The following is a 24,795-nucleotide window of genomic DNA, read 5'->3' as shown; positions in this document are numbered from 1 at the left end:
GAAAAAACTAAGCCCCAAGTTAGTAGAAGGAAAAAACTAACAAAGATCAGAGTGAAATAAATGATATAGACACTAAAAAGACAATAGAAAAGATCAATAAAACTAAGAGCGGGTTTTTTTAAAAGATAGATAAAACAGACAAACCTTTAGGTAGAGTTACCAAGAGAAAGAGAGAGAGGACTTAAATAAATAAAATCATAAATGAAAGAGGAGACATTACAACTGATATCACAGAAATACAAAGGATCATAAGAGACTACTAAGAATGATTATACACCAACAAATTGGATAACGTAGAAGAAATGGAACCTAGAGGAAACATGCAACCTACCAAGACTGAATCATGAAAAAATAGAAAGTCTGCACAGATCAATTACTAGTAAGGAGACTGAATCACTAATCAAAAACCTCCCAGTAAAGAAAAGTCCAGGGTCAGATGGTTTCACTGGTGAATTCTATTAGACATCTGAAGAACACTGATCCTTCTTAAACTCTTCCAAAAAGTAGAAGAGGAAGGAATACTTCCAAATTCATTTTATAAGCCAGGATTACCCTGATACCAAAGCCAGACAAGGACACTACCAAAAAAGAAATTACAAAGTGGTGAAAGAAAAAAACTGCAAACTGGAATTCTATAGCCAGCAAAAATACTATTCGAAAACAAAGGGAAGAACCATACTATTTGATGTTAAAACATATTACAAAGTCACAATTACTAAAAAAACAGTATTAATAAAAGGAAATAGACAAATGGATCAATAAAACAAAACAGAACCCAAATGCATACCCTAGCATATATTGGAAGTTCATATACGAGTAAGAAGATGTTGCAGATCAGAGGGGGAAAGGTAAATTAGTTGATACATGGTATTGGGAAAATCGATTCATCATATGGAAAAAAATAAGATTAGATCTCTACCTCCTAGCATTCACAAAAATAAACTCTAGATGAATTAACTACCTAATATAAATGTTTAAAAACTATTAGAAGGAAATACAGGAGGATATCTCTATGACTTTGCAATACAGAAGGATTTAATACATAAAAGCACAAAGAATAAAAAGATGTGAACTTTTTGTACATCGTCTCTCTCTCACACGCACACACATAATTTTACTAAGGAACACATGAGAATCTATTCACTCAGAATCCAGCACTCAGTACTGATCCAGCAAATCCTATTACCGTGAACACATTCACTCTCATAACTCACACCCTTCAGACCCCGGAGAAACACTTTCCTTGCATATACTTTTGAAAGGAAACTGCAGTTAATTACACTATTCTGTTTATTTTGTATATGTTAGAAATCTCCCACAAAAAAAGAAAAAGTTTAAAGAATTCAAGGGGAGGCCGAAACAATGCAGAGAAGGTTGTAAGTTGTGCTGATACAAACATTTTAGTCTCTGCTTCAGAATGGAGGTAGAATTTGAGCAATCTAAGTGCCCAGGTAGGAGCAATGCCACTAACTGTCAAATCCTTCCTTTAGCAGATCAAGAATACAGTTGACCCTTGTATAATGAAGAACTGCTTCCTAATAGTGCCAAATGTCTATTTTCTTGTTTCTCTTTGTATTCCAACTTGTGGCTCTGGAAGTACTCCCAATTTAGTGCACAGTATTTGCAACAGTTGCACATGGTGACTGAGGAACATTCTGTAGTTCTAGGCAACACATATTATTCTTTAATTTGTACAGATGTAGATCTAGACATAAACTGCATGAACACGACATGGACTCTTGACAATGGTAGTTAGATGGCAAGCAAATACTAGAATGGTGACTAAGTTCATTTTTATAAAAATATTTAATAAGATCTAATTATTCTAAAATAAATAATTTCAGTTTGTTAAAACAGTTTTTAAGATTAATATTCATTAATAATTTGTATTTTACCTTAATTTCAAGAGAATTTTAACATTTCAGAAAATTTTAAAGGAAAAATACTTTATTTTTTACACTTATTTCATGTTTTGGATGAATATATGCTCAAGTTAGTATATCTGGAATACAATTACATATTGTTTTAATCGTTAAATCACACTATCAATAAAACACAAAATAAGTAAAAGTCTTGATTATAATATATTTACTGATTTTGCTAAAATGAAAAAAACTTTTATGGATTATATACTAATTTATAAATTAAATAGGTTATTTTATTACTTATCCAAAATTCACCAGTCCATCATCAAATATCCACAATAAATGCACTCAGTTATCTTTGATAATCTGCTAACTCTCAGTCATAAAAATAACAGCTTTACACATATTTTTCTATTTTGTTGCAATGAAGATATATTTGTGAAATTGAAGGCTAAACATTTTAATTCACAATTTGAAAACTTGATAAAGTTTAAATACCGAAAATATATTGTAGGGTCTCCGTTTGTACTCTTTCCCTAGGGCCAGCATGTGGTGGGGCAGGCCCGCCTATTACATTATGCTTTTCTGCCCTCACAACAAGACAACTTGAATTTAAATGTATTTTACCAAGTACTCTGGGACATGAAACAGAGCACGAAGACTGACTTACGGCCAGGAGGCACAGAGAACTAACAAGATGGTTTAGTTCCTAGCCTACTTTTGTGCAAGAAGCCAGCCAAGGAGAAGGAAAACTAATTGGCACCTCACGGGCAGATTTTTTTAAAGGAAGGAAACTATAGGAAGCCACCCAACGACTCCTCCCTCCCTGCAAGGCTGGATGCAGGCTGGCTTCAAGAGAGCCCAAACTGAGCTCCGTCCATGAAACAAGCCGCACGTTTGCCACTGAAAGGGAAGGCTAAGTCCAGACGGAAACAGAGGCGACACACTCATCCTGCCACCACCGCGAGTGAGCAGGTTCACACGTGCTTATGCAGCCCTCCGCAACAGAACAAGGAACAGGAGAACGGCCAGGAGAGCAGCACGCAATGAGGATTCTTCGAGAAGAGTGGGGTTTCGTGTCCGCCAAGCAGGCTTGGAGCCCTGGTCTACTACAGGAAAACGGAGACCCCGGGGAAGAAGACCGTGTGCACGCGGGCGGATAAAACGACTACGGTTCACAAGACACCCAAGGACTTGCTGGACGGGGAGGCGCACCCTTCTTCCCCGCAGCCGAACGGCTGCAGGCAGCAAGGATCAGCGCCAAGACCCTCCGCGCCCTCAGAGCTCTAACCTCTCCGAGCGTCAGCGCCAGCAACGCCGCCTGCCCCCGCCACGGCCAACGTGTTGACACAACTGTCACCGAACGCCTGTAACGGCTCCGCCCCTGAGACTCGGCACGGACCCGCCGTACTCTGCTCGCCGCGCCGGGACCGCGGGCAGCAGGGGCACAGGCAGACGACCACACACCGCGGGGGCACACGTGCGGCACCCAGTTCTCCCTACGGCCGCAGGGCGCCGGCGAGGCCGAACGCCACGGCCCCCTCCCCGCGGCGACCCCGTGTCCAGCGCTGACCCGGGAGCGCGGGAGGGGCCGGCGGAGCGGCCGCGTCGGCTCTGCGACCGCGACCACCGCCCGCGCTCCCGTCGGCCGCCCTGCCGTCCCCGCCCCGGCCGGCGTCTCCTGACCGCCCCCGGCCCCCCCGCCCCTCGCCCGCGATCGGCGCGGGGCCCGCACGGCCCGGCCCGAGTCCGCCCCCTCAGCGCCGCCGCGGCCGCCCGGCTGTTTCCACAACGGTAGACCGCCCGCTCGCCCGCCCGACGCCGCCGCCTCCGTCCGCGCCCCGCCGTCAGAGAAGCCCGCCCGGCGCCGGCTCCACCTGCCCGCTGGAGGCGCCTCTGCGTCGAGCCCCGGGCCGCCCAGACCGCCGCGTCCCCCAGCCTCAGCCACCGCCGCCGCGCCTCAGGCGCCCAACGGAAGGCGGGAAGCGCGCGTCCAATCGGCGCCGCGTGCGGTCAGCCCCGTGTCCAATCAGCGCCGCCGGCGGCCAGGCCCCGCCCCTCGCCCCGGTCGCCGGCGCCGGGGCCGCCCGAGGCTCCGGCCTCAGGTAAGCGCGATGCCGCCCCGCCGCGACCCGACCCCGACCCCTGAGCTCGCCAGGGCGGAGGCCCCGCCGCGAAGGCCGGCGTCCCCGCCCTGCCCTCCCCTGCCCCGCCTTCCTGTGGAGCAGCCGAGCCTGAGGGGGCCCGGCCTGCCTGCTCGAAGGACGCGAGCCGGAAGGGCCGGAGGGCGCCAGCGCGCCCAGAGAGACCCCCATGTTCTCCACAACCACCCAGGAGGGCTGGACGGGGCCGCAGAGACCCGGGACGCAGCCGAACCTGCGAGGACTCGAGGGTCCGACTCTGTTGAGAGAGGCGCCCACTGCGTGCGGCCACGCCACGCCCCTCCCAGGCTCGCCACGCCCGCGCCACGCCCCTCCCTGGACTCGCCCCGCCCCGGTCCCGCCCACCAAACTGCCACGCCCTGTCACGCCCAACCCTCTACCCAGCCCCCGGGGTTCCTTGAAGCTGGTGCTGCCCCCATCAGACAGGACCCGAGACCTCCGGGGAACAGAAAGATGAGGCCATCTAGGCGTGGCACTGAGCAGAATCATCAACAATGTATTCCCAGGCTTTTTAGAATGTTTCTATTAAAAGTATCAGTTTAAATGGTAAAAGCGATGGATGCTTGTTGTGTAAAATCTGCAAGCAATTCAGAAATGACACAGCGGACAAGCACTTCACAAATTAGAAGTAGTGATTTCTCACCTTGCCACTTTTTAGTAGAGAGAAGAAAAATGTTAGAGCCCTTATTACCATCTCACATGTTCAGAAAGCATAGGGATTATTTATTAAACGTCAGTAAACTACCACATGGTGTTAGATTAAAAACTGCATCAATCATCGTCAGAATTGGGCTTCCAGTTAAATTTAACAAGCACTCATTGGGAACCTCCTATCACATGGCAAAGCGCACGGGGTAGGTTTGCATGCTGACTCTGCTGCTTACCAGCTGTGGGACTTCAGGTGAATTACTTAAACCTCTCTGAGCTTCATTCTCTTCAGCTAAGAAAATGGGGATATTATCTACCAGGTAGTGTGATTTTCAGAATAAAATGAAATCAAATACGTACAGCATCTAGCACTGTGGGAAAGCAAGTAAGAGAGGACACAATAAATACTAGTTTCCTTGTGTGCAAGGCTCTGTACTTGGGTGAGGGTCACAATCCTCGGGGAGGCAGACACACACTAATTACTCCATACATGGGATCCAATAAGCACTGTAAGAGAAGCAGAATAACTGTCCCATCCCCCACATTCCCCTAGAGCTTTCTTCATATGTAATACTGACCTGGCATAAAAGATCATATTTCAGTTTCTCAAAGACACACAACCGTGCCACCAAAGCTGAGGTACCATCATACAATTTTTTTTTTTTTTTGGCAAGGCACTAAAATTCCAGTGTTTTAGGAAAGATAAAACTTATGTGTGAAATGATTTAAACATCAAGATGTTTCTAAAGCCTTGTTTCTGTAACTAGACCACAAGAAAAACACACTCCAGCTAACAATTTGTGCACATATACTTTAATATTCAGGCTTGAGTGAAATCATCTTAAATGACAGACATTACAATATGTTTGAGAAGATAACCCAACACTCGCACAATCCACTACAAAATTTTAACATCTAAGTAATATAATTGTGTTTTAGGGTCTGAAATTTCTCCTTAAGCTGAACTTTTATCAACCAGGCAGGTATATTTAAGTTTTTAAATTTTAAAACGTTGATGTTTTTTAAAAGGCACATTGAGGTTCTCTTACTATCAAAGATATAACATTTACTTTATATTCTATGACCAGAACCTTTTTGGCAAGTGACTTTCACATGGATTCCAGGTTCTCTACACGCCTTTACACAACGTACGTTTGGTAGCTCTTAACTCGTACACCTGAATACTCTGGACAATTGTCGTGCACTCTGGGCTGGGGCCAAGAGCATAGCAGCCAAGGCCCACACAGGCTTGCTGACCTAACTGGACAGTCAAACAGCAGGAAATGCAACCAGGCTTCTCTCTCTCTTGCATGCCAATGTAGTGCACAGAGCTAATAGCCAAAGGTCGTTCATTGTAATCACATTTTAAATCAAAATTCAGTGTTTTTAGATCTAAAAGTACCAAAGAAAGCCATCTCTCTTCTTGGAATTTTAAAAACACAGAAGTTGCAATTATAACAAATTGTTTAAAAGGCAAAATGCATCCTTGTGGATTGATTTGACAAATGTCAATGAACATTCAGATTTAGAGTTAATTCATTGATGACAGCTATCACAAAAGAGATCACACTGGTTTCAATGGTATCATAACTGAACTTCACAAGTTGGAGGCCTTGTCCATCTTGGCTGGGTTTTCAGACCTCAGTGCTAGCACCTGCTGTCAGACAGACTACCATTCAGCACCTAATTCATCAGCACCTTGCTGGGAGTTTTAAGTCATTGTGGAACTCTGCAGGGGACAATGGCCTTGCCTTCTTGGTTGGAGATTTTAAAAAAAAGGAAAGAAAGGCATTTAACATTTTAAAACTGGGAAACAAGTCCAGACAATGTTAGAAACTCTCCTATCCAAAGGCACAAAGAATAAACTTGGCAGGTAGCTGATAAAACCAGGCATATATAAGTACAACTTAAAACAATTAAAGAGTATAAATATCTGTGAATTATTTTTCCTCCAGTGCTCTGGCTGTTGCTGAAAACACCTTCTAGTTCCACTTGGTAACTTGACTTCTGAAAGATGACTGCTGGAATCTTCTGATACTCAAGAAGACATAAAAAGAGTCACCTTAATCATCAAAAGGTAATTGTAAAGGGCATTGTTGCCTGAAATTCTATAGAGTTGCCTGAATATTGAAGTAACTTAAAGCAGAATTTCTGAAAATGGTCAGGTAGTTTCAAACCTAAACAGAATGGCCTGATAATGTGCAGATACATAATTAGCAAACATGTACAAGAGAAACAGATGAAGCAAGAAGAGAGACTGCAGAGAAGGGGCTGATTTGCTAGTTTAAACTTTTAAAGCTTTTTCCTCTTTCTCAGCTGTTGATGTAGGAGACTCGCAGCCTAACCAGGGCAGCCTGAACTCTCAAGAATGGTTGTGTGATGACTGATGAGGCATACATTTCTTGCCTATTAATAGTTTCCCACTGTTAGAAGTCTACAGACATTGGCAAGCTAACATGGTCTCAGGTTTTCCTTGTCCCAGCGCAGGAACGCCTCAAGGGATCATGATGGGGGTCATACCATATATTCTGTTTACAGTGGACACAAACACAAGACTGACTTTTTTAAAGCTTATTAAGTGCAGAATGTTCCTGAGAAGGCCTCTCCTAAGGGTTAAAGGTCCCAGCATCACAATGATAGTAACTACGTTTACAGAGACTCAATCAGGACACATGCAAAAACCACAGGCCTTCCTAGCAGGAGGATGCTGGCCTTTCCAAAACACCCCTGCCTGGGCCCTCTCCAGAAGGGCCAACACTCCCACGCATCTACGCACCCAGCACCCTCCCCCAGCACGTTAAACAACTCGGCCTTCTGGCCACCTGAGGCTACTTTTTAGATCAAGTGACACAGACGTTTCAAGTAGAAGACAGGATGGGCCACTGCCAGGGGACCTTGCAGCGGGAAGTGAGGTCAGAGCCGTAGGGGTGGGGTGGAGTGGGGCGCGGGGAAGAGCAGCCACCCAGATGTGAGAGCCCAGGTAGGAAGTGCGTGCAGGTGCGGCTGAGGAGTAGAAGCGCCAGGTTCCCTCCGAAGAGGCCTCAGATGAAGTGGATCCAGCTCTCTTCGCACTCGCCACGTGGCATGTGCAGCGCGTGGCTGCGGCACGTGAGGCTGTAGTCGCGGCCGTCGTTGTTGTCCCAGTACTCGGTGCCGGCCACTCGGTAGCGCAGCGCGAAGTGCACGCGGGAGCCGAGCTCCAGCAGGAAGGGAGGCACTGGGAAGCCAAAGGCGAACACGTCCTCGGTACCCTCGGTGCCCGCCGGCCCGCGCCACCGCGCCACCGCCTCGTGTGTGCTGCGCCAGTCCGAGAAGGTGTAGCGCACTGCCACGTGCTTCTCGAAGGCCACGTTGCGCACGCGCACGGTACCGCTGATGCCCAGGTCCGAGCAGGTGACGCGCTCCAGGCACACAAGCTGCCGCCCCAGGCGCTCGCCGAAGTCGGGGGCCTCCACAGGCGGCAGGAAGTCGGGCACGAGGCACTGCAGGTTGAACTCCAGGTCCTGGCTGCTGCAGCACAGGTCCGAGTTGATGGCGAGCCGCGATAGCACATGCAGCGGCACCGACGGGTCGTCGCCCGCGTTGAACACCTTGACCTGCGTCAGCTCCAGGCCCAGCGCGTCGGCGAAGCGCACGCGGTGCGGCCGGCTGCAGCCCGGCCCGCACGCAGCGCCCGGCGCGCCCGCGGCCTTCTGGCGGCGCTCGAGCGAGCTGGGCAGCGAGCGCGCCCGCCGCAGGATGATGGGCCGCAGGCGGGGCTCGCAGCCGGACGGCGCCGCCCGAGGCGGGGGCGCGCGGCCCGGGCTCCCGGGGGGCCGGCCGGGCCGCGGCTCCGGGGCTGCACCGCCGTCCAGGTCCGAGAGGCAGCTGAGGCTCCGCGGGGCGGGCCTCCGGGACCCCGGGGCGCCGGGTAGGCCCGCTGAGCCCGGGCCTCTGGACATGGCCCAGGCGGCCGTCGGGCAATGGGGAGGTGGAACCGAGGGGCAACCTTCGGACCACGCGTCCGCTACCTCGGTGTCCCCGGCAGTGCTCAGAAGCCCCCGACTCTCCGCCGGAACTGCAGCCTGCCGGGAAACTTTTGGGCCCGCTGCGCCCTCCCCTAGTCCGCCACCTCGCCCTCCAGTCCTCGCCCTAGTCTTCTGCTTCTTGCAGCGTAAAAAGAGCTTGTTTCTAAAAAGATGAGTGCTTTCCCCAGTGGAAGCTTTTCGGGGGCACCCCGGGAGCGCAGGGCGGCGCCTCCTTTTTCCTTCCTTGGATGTTCTTAGGGGAAGGCTGCGTTCCTGGCGCGGCCCCTCCCACCTTCCCGGTCCGGGGCGTTACTTACATGGCTGCAACTTCTCTGGGCGCAACTTCCCGGCGAGCCTCCGCCCCGCCCCTCGTGACGCCGCCCGCGCGCGGGCTCCCGCCGGCCCGAGCGCCCCCGGGGAGCCCGGCCGAGCTGCGCGCCGCCGCCGCCGCGCCGCCTCCTCGCGCGCCCCTGCCGCAGCGCGCCGCAGGCCGGCCTCCCCGCCCCGGCGCCGCGAAGGAAGGCCGGCGGCCTCGTCACGTGTCCTCGGCGATCGCGAAACAGGTCTGATCAATTTCTGTCTGCGTCTGCCTGGCCCGTGCGCCCATCGATCATAGCTCTGTGTCTGCACAAACGGAGGACACGGAAAATGCATGCTGCCGCTCCTTGGATTTCTGGGTTAATGGGGGCCGGGGGAGGGTGCAAAAACTGGCCTTTCCAGGAGCTGGTCCCCAGGCTAATTTTAGGCATCTAGGCTAGCCAGCTCTTTGGACACACATGCACTGCAGCCTGGACCCTCGGCCAGACCGACGGAGCCTCGCTGGGTAGCGGAGAAGCGTCTTCGCCACACATTACCCACAATGCTTTGCCGCCCCCGACCGCCTGCCAATTCCCGGAGGGTGGGGAGGGGGCGGTGCTGCTTCTGTCTGTCTCTGGGCGCCGGGCCAGAGAGAAAAATGTGGGAACGAGAGTTAAGACCCTGTGATGAATTATACAGCTGCCCTTAATAAGCCTCTGGCGCTTGGGAAGCTTTTTTTGTAGCCAGAATCTCAGACTTTTAGCTTTTTTCCGGTGCAAGCCTGAACCATCAGGAAAACGGGAGCTGCTTCTCTGCCTCCTTAGGAGCCTCCAGGCGTTCTTCTCTCGTTTCACTAACTTTGCGGAGGAAGCGCCGCAGCCTGCGGTGTAAAGCTTGCCAGGTGAAATGTAGTGAAAAAGGCGGAAGTGCACTTTCTAGAAAGCAGTTTGGGGCGAGGCATTCTAGAGGGACTTTTTTACTTTTTTACTGTCCAGAGGGACGAAGCAGAAAGAAAACCAAACTAATGAAAGAGGGCTGGTAAAGTAAAGAACATATTCTACATCTAAAATGAATCCAGCCTGCTGATTATGGTGTGATTTATTAATTGTGAGAGCCCATATGGGATTTTTATTACTATCATATGTAAACTGGCTAAAAAGACATACATGCTCATTGTGAAAAATAATACAGCAAAGTTTCAGGAAGAAAATAAGAATCTTCTATAATCCCGCCTCTTTTCCATTTTACAGAGGCAGGGGATATTCCAGAAGAAAAAAGTATTCACTTTCAAATCCGGGCACTTTTAGTAGGCCACTGAAAATAAGAGGGGAATAGCAGCGTTCTGTGGTAAGAGTCAACAGTTTCACAAAGAGATAACATGATATGTATTAATATATCGGTAATCTTCTAATGGTTTGATGTGGTAGTGAAGGCAGGAGAACTGAAAGGGAGCTTCCCCAACAGAGTTTACACCCTGTGAGAGCAGGGACATGTGCACCGTCCCTGCCATTTTCTAGGCACTCCTGCAATTACTGTGAATGAATGAAAGAATGAATGAATGGACATGGGAGCTTTGGAGTAATGCCTGACAGTAATTAGCCTCACAAATTTCCTCAACGTGTTATTTCCCAGGAGGGTGTGTGTGTGTGTAAGCAGAGAGAGAGAGGGAGGGAGGGAGGGAATCCATTCGCAGCATTTACACTAGTGTGATCTTGTATCCACTGTGAAAAACAATCAGGCAAAAAAGATTAAACTGTAAACACTAGGCAATATCCCCCACCAATGTTTCCATACTATGCAAATATAACCAGCCCAGTGCTGGTGATGGGACCATTCGCAATCAGTCCTTACGGGCAGTGTTCTGTTGCTTTTAGTTCTGGTGGTGAGGAGTCCTTTCCAAATATAAGAGGAATAAAGAAGTCACTTCCCCAGCTGTCATCATCCTCCAACAGATTGAGCAAGAATATTTCAAGCACTACAGAAAAGGTGATGTAAATTCTGAAGGAAAATGTTACTTCGATTTGTTCTGTTTTTTTTTGTTTCCTGTGTGTGTATTCATGGTATTTATTACTGCATGTCTGTTTTTAGACAGTCCATCAAACACTAGATGATGATCACCCATGTGATTTTTTCAAGAAAGGGAATAGGGTGAATGAATCTCATCAGAAAAGCAGGTAAATAGTTTTCGTATTATTGCTTTATCTTGTAAAATTATATTCTCACTTCTCCAGACTGAATATGTGTGGTTGGAAAAAAAATATGTCTGTGGGTAAGAAATATACACTTATATTTTTTATCTAGCAAAAATGAGTGGGCAAAGTGGTTTTAAACCACTTTGACTAGTTGGTAAATATTACAGCGGTCATAATTCTGGCACTCTTAATAGAATCTACAATTTTGGGTAAGCTTATTAATCATCTTTCCATGTTAGTTTCCTTTTCTATAAAAAGGATACTGATAATAACTTTTATGGATTCACACTGACAGCTAGAGGTAAGCAAAAGTTTTAAGTGTTATTATGAGTTCTAAATAATAGCAGTTCCTTCATCCATTTCTTCATTCATTTCTTCAACCTTTATAGAGCACACATTATGCTATTGGCAATGATTTAACATTCTCCATATTTATTAATTAAGAGATAACACATTTTCAAATAATTGCTTAGTGTGGTGGAAACCACTGGACAAATGAACCTCTGAGGTTTCCAGAAAGCATGTTTACCACCCATTTCTTTTACTCCACCTGACTTATGTGACTGAGAAGTATTATTAATCTTAGTAAAATGCTATGTTCCTGATAAATAAATTGAAAAGAAAATATTTTCAACTGTGATATGAGATCCTGCCTCAGGATAAATTACCCCGGAGAGAATCAGTTGCTATGCTAGTGATGAGCAGAGTCTTCATTATTCCCATTTAGCTGCCATTCATGAGATAGCATTAACTCTATTTTTTCATTCATATTATGTTAGAAGGCACCATATGATTTTATTTCTATCCTTTTAAACACAGTGTTTCCTATTTGAAAACACTTTAATAAGCTTTTGGTTTGAGGTACAGGTTGTATACGCTACACTTTTTCATATTAAGATTTTAGTTGGCTCAGAATCACCACCAATCAGTGATTAAGTTCTATAAAACTTGCGTTTTACATCTTATTTACATTTAATTTAATATAGGCATATGAAAGGTGTGGATTTTACTCATTAATGTTATTAAACACTGCTCATCATTAGCAGAACAGATTGAGAATTCCATGACAGATTTTTTCCAAACTAATGTTTTTCAGAGTACACACAATTGGTCTAAAATTGTAATATAACCAGTTTAAGAAATGTTAATGTTTTTCTTAAATGCTTATATTTGCTATAAAATAGATTCCAGGCATTTACTTTTGGCACCTGCATTATATAATGTTTCTTTAATAGAGTGTTACCTGGAAAATTGTTCTGTCACTTGTTCTGCGAGAACTGCTTGTTGTGTAGGGAGTTGAGAGGCCGTACATTTTCTAATGCCTAGTAATAGCTGAAATGTACAACTGGAGGATTCTTTTTGTTTGTTTTAGTCATAGCGAGACCAGTGTTTGTCATATATACTAAGAATTGCAGTTTCATTTCTCACAGCAATATGAATGCTGGCCCATCTCGGAATAAAGTACAACGTTCAAAGAATGCTTCTGGAAAAAGGCAGAGTAAACCCCAAGTCCCCCATGTTTCTTCCCAGCTGAAGGGCAGCCTCGTCGGTGTCTCCCAACTCACTGAGGATAAACATAAAGAAAGCATTTCCCCCAAAGGAAAGCCAGAAAGGAGTCCACTCAGTTCCAGGTGTCAGGGGGCCTCCGGGAACAAGCTGTTTCTCGACTTTAAGTCACTGAAAATTATTAAAGAAGATGCTGATGAGGACAGTGCCAGTGATCTCTCTGATTCGGAAAGAATTCCCATTCCTCCTTCGCCCCTCACACCTCCAGATCTTAATCTTCGAGCTGAGGAAATTGATCCAGTTTACTTTGATCTGCACCCAGGTCAGGGTCAGGCAAAGCCTGAATACCACTATCCTGATTTCCTCCCATCCCCTTTTAACTCCTGGGACCTGCGGGACATGGCTGTGCTTCTGAACACGGAGTATAGAACCGGAGCAGTGCCACACACCGGAGGGCTTCTGGGGAAGTATGTCGATAGACTTATTCAGCTCGAGTGGCTGCAGATCCAGACTGTACAGAGCGAAAAAGGAAAGGGGGCCAAAGCAAGGCCCCCCACTGCCCCTGGGACGTCAGGGGCTCTGAAAAGCCCCGGGAGAAGCAAGCTCATTGCTAGTGCTCTGTCGAAGGCTCGCCAGGAAGGGACTCCACAGTCAGGCCCTTCACGAAGGAAAGACTTGCACCGTGAAGAAGTCCATCCATCAAATTACACATTGGCGACTTCCCCCAAGCCCCTGGAGGTGCTGAGTAGTAGCAGATTATGTTCTCAGGAGCAAACCTTTGACATGAGGACAGAGGAGAAGAAAAAGAAATCAAATAAGAGTTCCAAGCTGCAGCACTGGGGTTTGTCCTGTGCTGACAGCAGCCCCAAGATTGACGGCAGTGGCAACACCCGAGTGCCCACACAGTCAGTGATGATTCTGGGCTCCGTGGACTCCTACAAGGCCTCCAGAACACAAGCACATGCAAATCTTAAGAAAAAGGGAAAAGCAAATAACTGTGGTCATGCCACTATATCCAGTGAGAGAAAACTCAAAACAAATGGAGTAAAGCAAAACACACATAAATTCAAATAATAACTGAAATGATGAATTGCAGAGGCCTGCAGATACCTAAATGTTAGAGCTCTTGCAAAAGTGACAGTTTTGTGAATTTTAAGAAACTTTATGATTACTGACATTTAAGTGGTTGATTGGTTCTTTAGTCCACCCCTACCCCACCCCAGCCTCACTAGGGTTATTTTCAAAGAAAAGTGTCTTCCTTTGTATTGACAGCCTTAAGCAAATGAGAGCCCTTTAGAAAAAAATTAACAAAGGTCTATGCCATATAAAGAAATAAAATGCAAACTCTCGAGGGGAGGAGTGAACTAAACTTCTGCAACAGCAGCCAGCCCATGTAGGATGGAGCTCCCCATTTTCGCTGCACGTAAGTATATAAAATAGTGCGTACTGTTATAAATGGTGTAGAATCCCAGACATTTGAAACAGGACTCTCAGTGTCCTCCTCATAAATGATTCAAGCGGAAGTTTCGTCCTCAAGTGACAGAGCATCTATCTGGAGCAAAGTCATTTATCACTAAGCTGCTTGCTCTTTTAAGACAATGGAATCTAGTGTTTCCATACATTTTCCCTAACATGGGTTCAAAAAAAAAAGAATTTTAAATTTAGAGGTGGTGGTGAAGTCCACTTTGGGGGTTCTCTAAACTGAGGTTAAATAGCGTGTAGGCTTTGTCCAGGCAGAAGGCAGTGGGTTTCAGCATGATTGTTACTGTTGGCTGGGAGGTCAGAGTGAAATATTTGGCCCCCTAGAGTTTCTGGCGTGTGTGGCTTCTCTGAAAAAGTGCCACAGGAAAAACCATCTTTTAGAGTTTGTAAAGGAGGGCCTGTAATCAGATGGATGCACACGGAACCACTTTGAATTTAGTAGTTATGACATTACTGATTTGGGACCTGGATCCTGCTGTCTGTAGTCCAAATAGTGTTGTGTTTTAATTCGCAAGAGCAGGATTTTATAATGTTGCTGGGGGTTAGGGGAAGAGGACACATTTCAAGTTGGAGCGGGGAGTGGAATATAAATAAAGTTACTGAATATCTCCTGAACGTCCTCATCTGGTCCTATGGCTTCCTGGCTCTCCTAAATGCTTATTTAACTGCAGTTAAGTAACATCTACTTGTTCCCATAGTTGTGCTGTGTGATTTCTGTGGATATTAATGTGAATATCTTTAAAACTTTTGGTTGACTACCTCTTGATATGCAGTATGTTTTAATGACTATAGCTGATTATATCCCTTTAAATGATTATTGTATTTGTTTTTTTACATACATGTTTCTATTTTTTCACCTTTGGGGCAAATGAAAAACTTGGCACTTTTCATCTGAAAATATATAATAGCTTGCAGATTTTTCACACAACAGTCAATATCGTCCAAGGCATTTTGTAAGTTAACGGCATAAGGACAAGATGCATTTATAATTGAAATAATGGGCAAAAGTTAAATATTAAAGTCCCATCTTAAAATGTGATTTTAATCATATTAAACAACATATAAAATTTTTTGTGGGAGTCTTTTTCTTCCAAGACTTTATTTCTAGATTTTTGCAGATTCCCTCTTACATTCTTTCTCTCTCACACCACCCTACTGGAGGAGGCATGCTCTTACACTAGGATTTTAAAGCTTTTCTAGGAACAAAAGATGTGCGTCTGGCAGGTGTTACTTGCGTAGCTCTCAATATACTATAAGTGTTGTGCTCAGTGCATGTATTTTGAACACAGTGCTGCTCTTACCTTTCCTTCCTGTGCTTCCTGAGTGGCACCCCATGTGCTCCTTGCCTGCCCTGCTCCTTGTGAGGGCTGATGGATTAGTCCTTGAAACACAGCTGGCACCTCACACGTGATTCTTTCTCTGCCAGATTTTCATGGAACTCTTTATGAAGTTTCAGGGCCTATAAATCTCTGTAAGCACGTTATATACGTAGACATACTCCTGATATTAATTCTGAAGGGTTTACACCGAATTGCTGCCCTTCCCAGTAATGCATCCACGTGGGTGCTCCGGGAGATCTTGAAGGGTACGGGTGACATGGTTTACTTTTCCTTGCCTTGTGTATGTCTGAGCTGAAAACAATCATGATTAAGAAATTTAGAGGTAAGGCCTCAGATGTTACATTTGTTCCTTGCTCTTTGAATTGAAGTTAGTTGCTTAATTTGGGAAATAGTCGTAACATCACATGTTAAGTCAGTTTTAAAAGCCTGAAAAAGTGACTTTGCTTGTTTACTTTTCTGCCTCAGGTTGGTGGTTTATTTTACCCAGTATTAGTGTAATTGGATCAAAGCTCCTAATGAATAGTAGAGGTTCATTAACGTTCTCAAGCACACTTTTAATTTTATGATTTCTGACACACACATCTAACACATCTTAATGCACTAAATGCTGTAGACAAGAATCTTGCCATGAAAATGTCCGCTTGAAAAAGTGGACAACATTGGAAAGTTGATTCATGAACTCATTCAGTCCATCAAGTCTAGGCCATTGAGTCTCCTGCTAGTCTAGTGACGTGAGTCATTGTATTTCTAAGAAGTGCCTCATTTCTGGGGAATTGTTTACATAATGTTGTATTTAAAACAGTCCAGGGCCGGCCCTGTGGCTTGGTGGTTAAGTGCTCGCGCTGCAATGCTGGTGGCCTGGGTTCGGATCCCGGGTGCGCATCGAGGCACCACTTCTCCGTCCATCCTGAGGCCGAGTCCCACATACAGCAACTAGAAGGATGTGCAGCTATGACATACAACTATCTACTGGGGCTTTGGGGGGAAAAAATTAAATAAATAAAATCTTTAAAAAAAATAAAACAGTCCAAAAGTTTAGAGAATGTAAGAAGAACTTCAGGCTTAGAATAAGTTAGTAGGAAAAGTTGTAAAAATGTACAAAAATAAACTATAAAAATATATCAGTATTAGCTACAATTGTTTGGATTTAGACTATTTCTCAAATCTTTAATGACTAAACTGACAAGATTTGTAACTAACTTGAGTAGGTGGGATTAGTGGCCTTTGACAAAAAGATGGGGGAGAGGACATCCTTGATCTTATGATAACTAATAGCTAAAAGGAAGATAGTTTGTAGTGGTTCTTAGGCCTATTAGGTTAGTTTCCAGAAAGACATAAAAATTTCTATTTTACGTGATTTAAATATTGCTGATTTCCTGTTTCCTTCATGCTTGTTTACCTGAGTAGTTACATAAAAATATAAAACTCTCAGTGATACTGTATTTCAAGGTAATAGAGAAGCAGTATTTATTGTTTATTCGTGTACATGTACAGAGCACCACTCAAAATGGCCTGAAAATATTCAGCATATCCACTATTTGCTATTATAATTATTGTATGCTTGGTTTTGTATAGAATAAAACAATACATATAAGTTTTTGTGAATCTGGATTTTTCTTTCCTTGAGATCAATTAAACAGTAGAAAACCATTGTCTGGATATTTCTGTTATGGTTTTTATGCAGTTCTCTTTTGGAATTTGTCTTATTTCTCCCTGGTTATTACAAAGAACTGCTGAGGAGGAAATTCTGTCCCAACTCCTTTCTTCTTACTAAGCAACATCCATGACAACATTACTAGATGTATCAGCGAAGCATCGCTGGCCAAACATTTCTTGAGTCCCTCTTATTCCCCCCAAAAGGTGTTGAGTGGTTAAGGAAGCAGGATGAAATTCAGTAAAATTCAAGTAACACGTGATATAAGTAACTCAAACCTTAGGTTACATGTTCAGAAATGAGCATCGTGTCTTCCAAGGAAGTCACCTGGTTGGGAGATGGCAGCTTTGAGCAGCTGCTGCTGCAGACATTCTGAAAGGCCCTTTGCTCCTCTTTCTAAACTCATGTCTGACAATGAGGTGTGTTCTTTTGAGTCTACCAAATAGCGGCAATTTAAAAAATAATTGGAGAGTATTAGACAAAATTCAACTGATTAAATTTTAAAGATCTGATTGATTTTATTCAATGATTCATGAATCGGGCAGCATCCAATCTAGTAGATAGAAAGGAGCTCTGAGGAGCTATACTAAATTAAAGGCTTTTATAGGCAGAAGGGAGCAGGAAAAAGGAAGTTATACTAGACAAAAAAGTGGGTTAATATTGCAAGGTTATTTCCTCTACGAGAAGCCAAGGGTCTTATCAGGCAGGTTACCTGACTAGTGCTGATCAAGCAGATTCCCCATTGACTGGTTTAAGACTCCATGGGAGTCTCTCCATGGGAGAGCTGAAACTGTAAGTCTCGATTTGGTGAAGTGGAGCTTAGCATAGGCAGCGCCATTTTGGGCCTGTTGTCTTGTTTTGAGCAGGGTGGTTAAAAATTTTTCAGTAGTTTGAAAATTAACCGTGTTGGAGGTTTTAAGTCACTAGTTTGTACAGAAAATGGAAGGAAGATTGTTTTTGGATGTTGCTATTTTATTATCCACGAGGTGGCGACTAAACCTTTTCACATAACGCCGAACTTGTTCTGTTAGTGCTTTCTAATCAAATGAAAAGGTTTTCATTGTAATCAAAAAGAAATGGGAGAGAAAAGGACTGTTTGACTTCAGACACAAGGCGCGTTCTTTGTTGAGCTTCGCTCTGCCGTCAGGGAATTAAATGGTCTGTTCAGTGTTGTCAGGTGCTGTGGAGTAGGCTCCCATTATCATTGTTAAAAGATAAACTGAGGCATATTAAAAATTTTAGAGTTTATTTGAGAAAAAATCGATTTGAATTGGGCAGCACCAAACCAGAAGTGGTTAGGAGCACTCCACAGACAGGAGCTGGGGGCAAGGCTCTTGTAGAGAAGATGCAGAAGCAAGTAGGTGATTTCATTGGCTGTAGCTTAAGTGGTTGCCTTATTTGGGAAAGCTTACTTGGCTGTTTGTGACTGGTGCCTCTTCATATCCTTGACGCGTTGACAGGAGTTGACTTGGGTTTAAGTTTTGGTTTGCTTGCATAGGCTACCACCTCGTCTAATGGTCTCCTTGTTTGATTACTTTAACTTCATAAAACAGTCTGCTTCGTTGAGCAGAATAATGCTCAACGAAGGAACATAAATCATTAATTTATTAAAATGTTCACAGAGACACTTATTTCAAAAAATACGATTTGCATATCCCTGTGCTCAGCAATTTGATATTTAAGGAATTAACAGTGATAACACTGGAAAATATATATGGAATTTAAAAAATGGGATAGTCATGAATATAACTGTTCTAGGTTGAATGGTATTTTAGAGAAAACTAGTGAGGCATATTTAATTTTAGATTATATCCAGCAAGCACCGTTTTATGCCTTGCTACTCAAATTGTGAGCCCCACCTCAGACTTACTGAACGTGAAGGAGTTCAGAACATGCCACCCCAAAATGTGCCACTCTGCCACGTTGACTATTTTGAGTTAAAGGCACTTGAAAAACAGAAAACACAAGAAAAACAGTCTTACCTTTCTTCTTTTTCTTAAAAGGAGGAGATGAAATTATTATAGGAAAGATGCCCTCCCTAGACCAGAAGGAAAGTAACATTCTTATCATCAAAGATGAGAAGTTGAGACCAAGAGCATTCTCTGTAAGTTTTATTGGTTAAAATAATTATCTTCCTCTAGCCCCCCACATAGTTCACGTTTCTACAGTTGCTTCTCTTTGTTCAACCTCATACAAAAGCAAGTAGGTTTCCACATTTCCTTGGGTCTTCATTCCTTATGAAGGCTCCCGGGTCGTGTAAAACTTGTATTCAGTACATCGGTATGCTTTTCTCCTGTTGATCTGTCTTATGTCAATTTAATTCTCAGGCCCAGCCAGAAAGAACCCTAACGGGGTGAAGTAAAAGTTTGCCTCCCCAACAGAATTAAAGTCTGCATTTCAACTAGATCCTTGTCCAGTCAAGTTTGAGAAACCCGCTTTTATGGCTCTTAAAAGTCTGCAAGTTTGAATTGACTGCTTTGACAGCATTTCACTGGCGAGACCGGTCTCTTCTCTGTGCTTTGACCGCTAACCAAGTCTTTGCTGATCTCTGTCTGTTTTCTCCAGGGCTTAAAGGCACTTGACTGGCTCTTTGCCTCAAGAAGAGGTCATTAAGATGAGTGATTTATGGCCTCTGTCATCTGTGCCACAAGTCAGTGCTGAGGAGTTGAGGTTTCTTAGAGCACATCCACCTCGAGCACATTTTTCTTACATTCATAATCGTCTGTTTTTAACCTCCAGGTATGGAAAACTCCATCTGCCTTCAGCTGACCTTTTCACTCACGTCATCATTTTGGCCAGGTTTAGAAGGGTCACCCTACCTGTCACCAAGCTTTTCCTTAAACTCATCTCTCTCGAGATGTCTGCCTTAATAGAGGAGAAAGAAAAGGAAGGCTTTGCTTTTTTCCTATGTTGTTCAATTCTCTAAATACTAGAATGAAATGCTTTTCACCTATAGGTTTTATACAATAATGAAATGAAGGATCTGCCAAGTTTAATTGAAGGTATTCTAATTAAAAAAAGAAATACATATTTTTACCTTTACAGGGTGGTTTTGATGTGGGAAGATAAACTAAAGAGACCCAAATCTTTCTCTCCTTCTTATCTTCTTTCTCCTTCTCTAAAAAAGCATGAAAACGTTTATTTACATAAATGAAGAAAGAGCTTGGTAATTCTACTATCAGTGTTATCAGTATTAGAATATACTTGCAAAAAGCAGAAACATTCCAATCTGTTATATTTGGCAGCGTTTTTTTACTAATTGCTCATCTACAACTACTAGTTGAACAAATAGGGGCAAGAGATTAAAATTTCTCAAAGGAGATTTTCTGGCCAGCTTTTGGTGGCTGACTCAAAACACTGACACATCAGGAAACACCCTTTTCTGAGCAACCTACGTGACTGCTACAGCATCAAACAGAAGAGACAAAAACTTCTTAGTCATGGAAATAAATCAAAATACAAATGATGGATTATTTTATTCTTACATGAAGTCTAACAACCTTCAGCGCTTGCACATACCAGGTATTGGGGTACAACTAGCTATACAGTGTTAAATATTGGGGTGAAACTACACTTAATAATAACTTCGATTTTTCACTGCTGGAGTCAAATTCACTATTCTGATTTTTTCCCCAACATTGTATTATAAAAATTTTCAAACATACAGAAAAGTTGAAGGAATTGTACAGTGACTACCCCCATGCTCACTGTCTAGATCCTACAGTTAGCATCTTGCTCTCTCTGCCCTGTCCCTCCCTCGACCCGCCCGCCTCTGCCAGGCACCTGGCGCTCTGGTTTCTGCCTGCCTTTGGTCACACTCCAGTGCCTCCAAGTCATAGTTTTATATTTTCCTGAAAAGTGACCATTATGTATAGCAGGTCTGGGCTTCTGGGAACCACTTCCCCATTACTGGAAGCATGGTCCTTCCTTGAGGTTTTTGGGGTTTTTTTTCCTTCACTCTACTGGAGACTGTTCTGAGAAATTCAAGTTTTCTTGTGACTATGAAGAAACAGGACCTTGAATTCAGAATCATTTGCAAAATAAATTTTATATGAGTGGGCATACGTGGAGAGGTCTCAACCCAGTGGAGGTCTAAACATGGTCCATTTAATTTTTCCTAATCTGAGTTTTCAACCATGCTCTTCATCCCCAAATTCCATCCTGGATACATTTCCTAGGCTCTTCAGTTAGTGAAACCATCCCGTTTAAAATGTCAATGTCAATCTTGATTTAAATCGGATCTCCTCCCTGCCCTCCCAGGGCAGCTCTCCTCCTGGTCAGTGTGCAAACAGTGGGGGGCTCGGCCTGCCCTTCCTCTCCACCTCCCATGCCAACACAGAGAGGAGGGCCTGGCTGCAGTTCACCACTGGGACGCCTCCCCTCCCTCCCTCTTCTAGGCTCTGGATCCTCCAGTGCTGGGAACAGAGAAAAAGATCAGGGAAAAGCGTCCGTGTTTCCTCTCTCACAGGCCACTCTTCCAGGATTTCACTCGGGATGGTTCACCCTCTGTGGAGAAGGCGTCCAAGTGTCCAAATGCTGTGCCTCTCTCCATGCCTGTGCTGTGCCGTCCACCTCCCCACCCCCCAGCATCCCTCTAGGGAGGCAGGAAGAAGGCTCATGACAACCACTTCCCTTCTTTGACATTTACTTGGCTTGTTTGAGAAATGAGGTCTCCTTATCATGCCAAATGGAGGAAGTGTTGGGTACTTTTCTGTTACTCTTCTCTAAGCCCTGCTGTCTACCACAATTCCCTTCCTCTCAGCTGGGCACAGGGCCTGGTCAGCCAGACCATCATCCAGGCAGAAGTCAGAGCCCAGATAGGATGCCAGGTTCTCCATCTTGTAGTCACCATTACTGTTACCAGTGATTCTCTTGATGCTCCCATTCTACTCACTGGGAAAGTCCAGTCCATTGATTTCCCAAATGAGTGAGGATCAGTGGAAAGAAAGCACCCCATCCCTCCCCAGCAGGGTGGGGGGCAATCAGGGCTTACTCAAATGGGGCCTGCAGAAGGCAGCTGACACCTCCTTCCTCCTCGGACTCCCGACCAACAGGTGGCGGTGGGAGAGGGGACACTAGGCTGCAATGCAGGGTAGGGATGACAGGATCAGTTCTGCAATATTTTTGGGAGTCTTGAGGTGTCTGGGCCCAATTGTTGGTGGCTCTTTTTAGAATGTCGTGATTTTTATGCTTCTTTATTCTCAGTTCAGGGCCCTCCTCACCAATTCCTGGGCATGTAGAAACCTTCCATGCAACATGCTTTTCCCTGAAAAGATGGCAAATGAATGTGTTCAAGGTGTCTTGACTAACAACCCTGAAAATGAAACCCAACGAGTGCCTGGCATTTGCAGGAATCTTTGTTGACAGGGATAATTCAAGACAAATTAATCCTTTCTTAGAAGCACTCATGATGCGTTTATCATTATTAAAAAATACTGAGAACTTGAGGTGAGTTGGGCACCCCTCAACACCCAAGGTGAGAATGTTGAATCTAGATCATTAATTGTTGCTCATACCTTCCTTTTAGTCATCATGTAACTTTTATCTCACAAGCAATCACATTTCTTCATTTACCAGTTCCCATTGGGCTTGGCGCTGCCACCTTGTGGCTGTAAGGTATTACTGCACTTTTAAGGACCCAGAAAGGAACACAAGACCATCTTCACTGGAGTCATAGATACTCAGAACAGAAAGGGACCCGTGACATCTTCCAGCTCAGACTCACCTAAGATGTGTATCAGGTGAAGCCAGAGTCACCAGCTGAGTGAGGACCTACAGCCTAACTGAGAATGGATGCTTTATGGGAAGCTGGCGTCTTGCTCCATTATTTCAAATGTATGAGGATGTTGAAAATATGGTTGTGTTTAATATATTAAAATACCAGTTTCTTTCAACTGAAAGCAAACTAGAAAGTGGAAACCTTCACTAGCATCCCCCGGCCCCTCTCCAGATCTCTGGAGCTCAACACTGTCTGTCTTGCTTGATAGTATCATCCTCAGCATTATTCTAGCATTAGGGGTGCTCGACCTGCATCTTCCCCCCCCCACAAACATTCAAAGTGGTTTCGCTTACCTGACCTCTAAATTATGAATTAGTGATTCTAACTTAATCAAGTTTTTCAATGGACTACCATGGAACAAAAATATCTGCTTTGAAAATAAGCCAATGCTGTAAATTTAATAATTATTCTGTTTCTCTTTATGCACAGGAAATACGGAGAGACCTTCAAACTGCATTCATTACTCTTTTCAGTAATAAGCTATTAATTTGGATTAAGGTAATAAACTATTCAAATTAAATTGTTCAGCAGCATCTCATAGGGCTATAAATGTACAGTGAGACAAGAAAGTTTACCTTCTATTTCATCTGCTAAAGAACTGCTTACCGTTTTAAACAAGGTAGTGTGATAACAAGGCCACATGTTAAGATAATCAGGTTAATGCATCTCAGATTTTGTTTTAAACTTGATCATTGCAACCTGAAGTATTGATGTGGTAGAATCCCAACTTGTCCTTTTTTTTGGAATTCTGATGCAAAGACTCCTACCCAGAGGGAGTCTCTTTCCCATCTCTCCTCCCTCCTACTTTAATCTCAAACTCAAAAAGACAGATTCGTCTAAGTTTAAAAGAGATTTTGGTAGAAAAAGTCTATAAACCCCAGAGCCCTGAGACATGGTTGGGATAAAGACTGTTCGTGCTTTGGAAAGTAAAAGGTGCTTTTTTTTCTTTCTTTCTTTTTTCCTCCTTAATGAAGTTATTCTTTCCTGGAATCCTTTTCTAGTTCTTTTGTTTCAAAGGATAGGGGTTGTAGGAAATAGTCGTTAAAATATCCTGCTACAGAGAGAGATCATTGGACATTCGATTTGGAACTAAAACAAATAAAGAAACAAAACCTCCACATTCCCTTAAAGGCTGGTTTCAGGTCCCTCTGCTGAGCTCTAATCCGCTGGGGTCCATCCCCAGCCTGTGCGCACTTGTAGCTATGGTGGTTTATCTTCCTCCACTCCCTTCCTAGGAACTCTGCTTGTCACTAATGCGGTTAAGCTTAAAGCTTAGCCCGCCCCTCTCTGACGAACACAAGAACCCCACTCAGAAAAATTCAAGAACGGCCAAGGAGAGGGGAGGAGAGAGCTGAGACGAGGCCGTCTGGGACAAAGTGACCCACGAGTCACTGGCAAAGGCCCTGCTGGGAAGGACAGGGCCTGGCTCTGGGTGAGACCACCAGCCCAGGAGGACTTGCCATCACCTGCAGGCTCTCTGTGCATCTTGGGCATCCCCGTGCGGGCATGAGCTCCAGCGGCCACACCTCGCTGCCGCTCCTTCTAGGGCTGCTGCTGTTGGTGCTGCAGGTGAGCCGGGACTGGTGCCCAGAACTTGGCGCTTGGGATCTGCACACCCAGTGCTCAGAACTGAAAGCACAGCTCAAGTTGACTTTGCTCCTTTTGGGATCAAGGGAGGGAGGAGAGGAATTGAGTGTAATTTGGGTGAGGCTGGTGAGGAGGATAGATGTGCAGCTGGGAGTGAGGCTGCTGGGTATCTTTAGGATGGTGTAGGCAGCAGGGGCTCCAGAATTTACACAAAGGAGGGGTTTAGGGTCACAATCTGTTTGGGGGACTGATGGGGGTAGGATAAGGGAACTTGTC

The 24,795-nt window shown here is 44.8% G+C and overlaps 5 protein-coding genes across 7 annotated transcripts in view; 3 read left to right on the top strand and 2 right to left on the bottom strand.

Moving 5' to 3' along the window:
• SYCP2 (synaptonemal complex protein 2) overlaps positions 1–9,516 on the bottom strand; it is a 78,547-nt gene extending 69,031 nt beyond the window's left edge. For both annotated transcript variants that reach the window (XM_087445046.1, XM_087445047.1), the window contains exon 1: positions 9,000–9,516. The gene's annotated coding sequence lies outside the window, so the exon portion shown is untranslated. The remainder of the gene's footprint in view (positions 1–8,999) is intronic.
• Positions 5,473–9,008, bottom strand: PPP1R3D (protein phosphatase 1 regulatory subunit 3D). The gene has a single exon (XM_087445049.1). It carries the CDS (start codon positions 8,614–8,616, stop codon positions 7,717–7,719), a length of 900 nt encoding a protein of 299 aa, XP_087301175.1. The 5' UTR covers positions 8,617–9,008; the 3' UTR covers positions 5,473–7,716.
• FAM217B (family with sequence similarity 217 member B) lies at positions 9,080–14,778 on the top strand. Of its 2 annotated transcripts, XM_087445048.1 has the most exons (5): positions 9,104–9,245; positions 10,230–10,326; positions 10,854–10,965; positions 11,068–11,153; positions 12,602–14,778. In XM_087445048.1, the coding sequence occupies exon 5, from the start codon at positions 12,606–12,608 to the stop codon at positions 13,749–13,751; it is 1,146 nt and encodes a 381-aa protein (XP_087301174.1). In that variant the 5' UTR covers positions 9,104–9,245; positions 10,230–10,326; positions 10,854–10,965; positions 11,068–11,153; positions 12,602–12,605; the 3' UTR covers positions 13,752–14,778. The 2 variants fall into 2 exon arrangements, with proteins under 2 accessions (XP_004430582.1, XP_087301174.1); XM_004430525.3 differs by lacking the exon at positions 10,230–10,326 and having other exon boundaries at positions 9,080–9,245.
• LOC147914172 (uncharacterized) lies at positions 14,048–24,287 on the top strand. Its single transcript, XM_087445050.1, has 4 exons — positions 14,048–14,100; positions 19,157–19,257; positions 23,362–23,430; positions 24,168–24,287. The coding sequence occupies exons 1-4, from the start codon at positions 14,076–14,078 to the stop codon at positions 24,285–24,287; spliced, it is 315 nt and encodes a 104-aa protein (XP_087301176.1). The 5' UTR covers positions 14,048–14,075.
• Positions 24,288–24,431: 144 nt separating this feature from the next.
• Positions 24,432–24,795, top strand: part of CDH26 (cadherin 26) — a 51,458-nt gene continuing 51,094 nt past the window's right edge. The window contains exon 1 of the mRNA XM_087445051.1: positions 24,432–24,501. Coding sequence (XP_087301177.1) covers positions 24,439–24,501 — 63 coding nt within the window. The 5' untranslated portion in view covers positions 24,432–24,438. The remainder of the gene's footprint in view (positions 24,502–24,795) is intronic.

Source organism: Ceratotherium simum, chromosome 21 (genome assembly GCF_057802395.1).
Source record: "Ceratotherium simum simum isolate JZ-2026a chromosome 21, ASM5780239v1, whole genome shotgun sequence".
In the NCBI taxonomy this organism is placed as follows: Eukaryota; Metazoa; Chordata; class Mammalia; order Perissodactyla; family Rhinocerotidae; genus Ceratotherium; species Ceratotherium simum.
The sequence above is the reverse complement of the archived record's forward strand: the minus strand, read 5'-3'. Positions and strand labels throughout refer to the sequence as shown.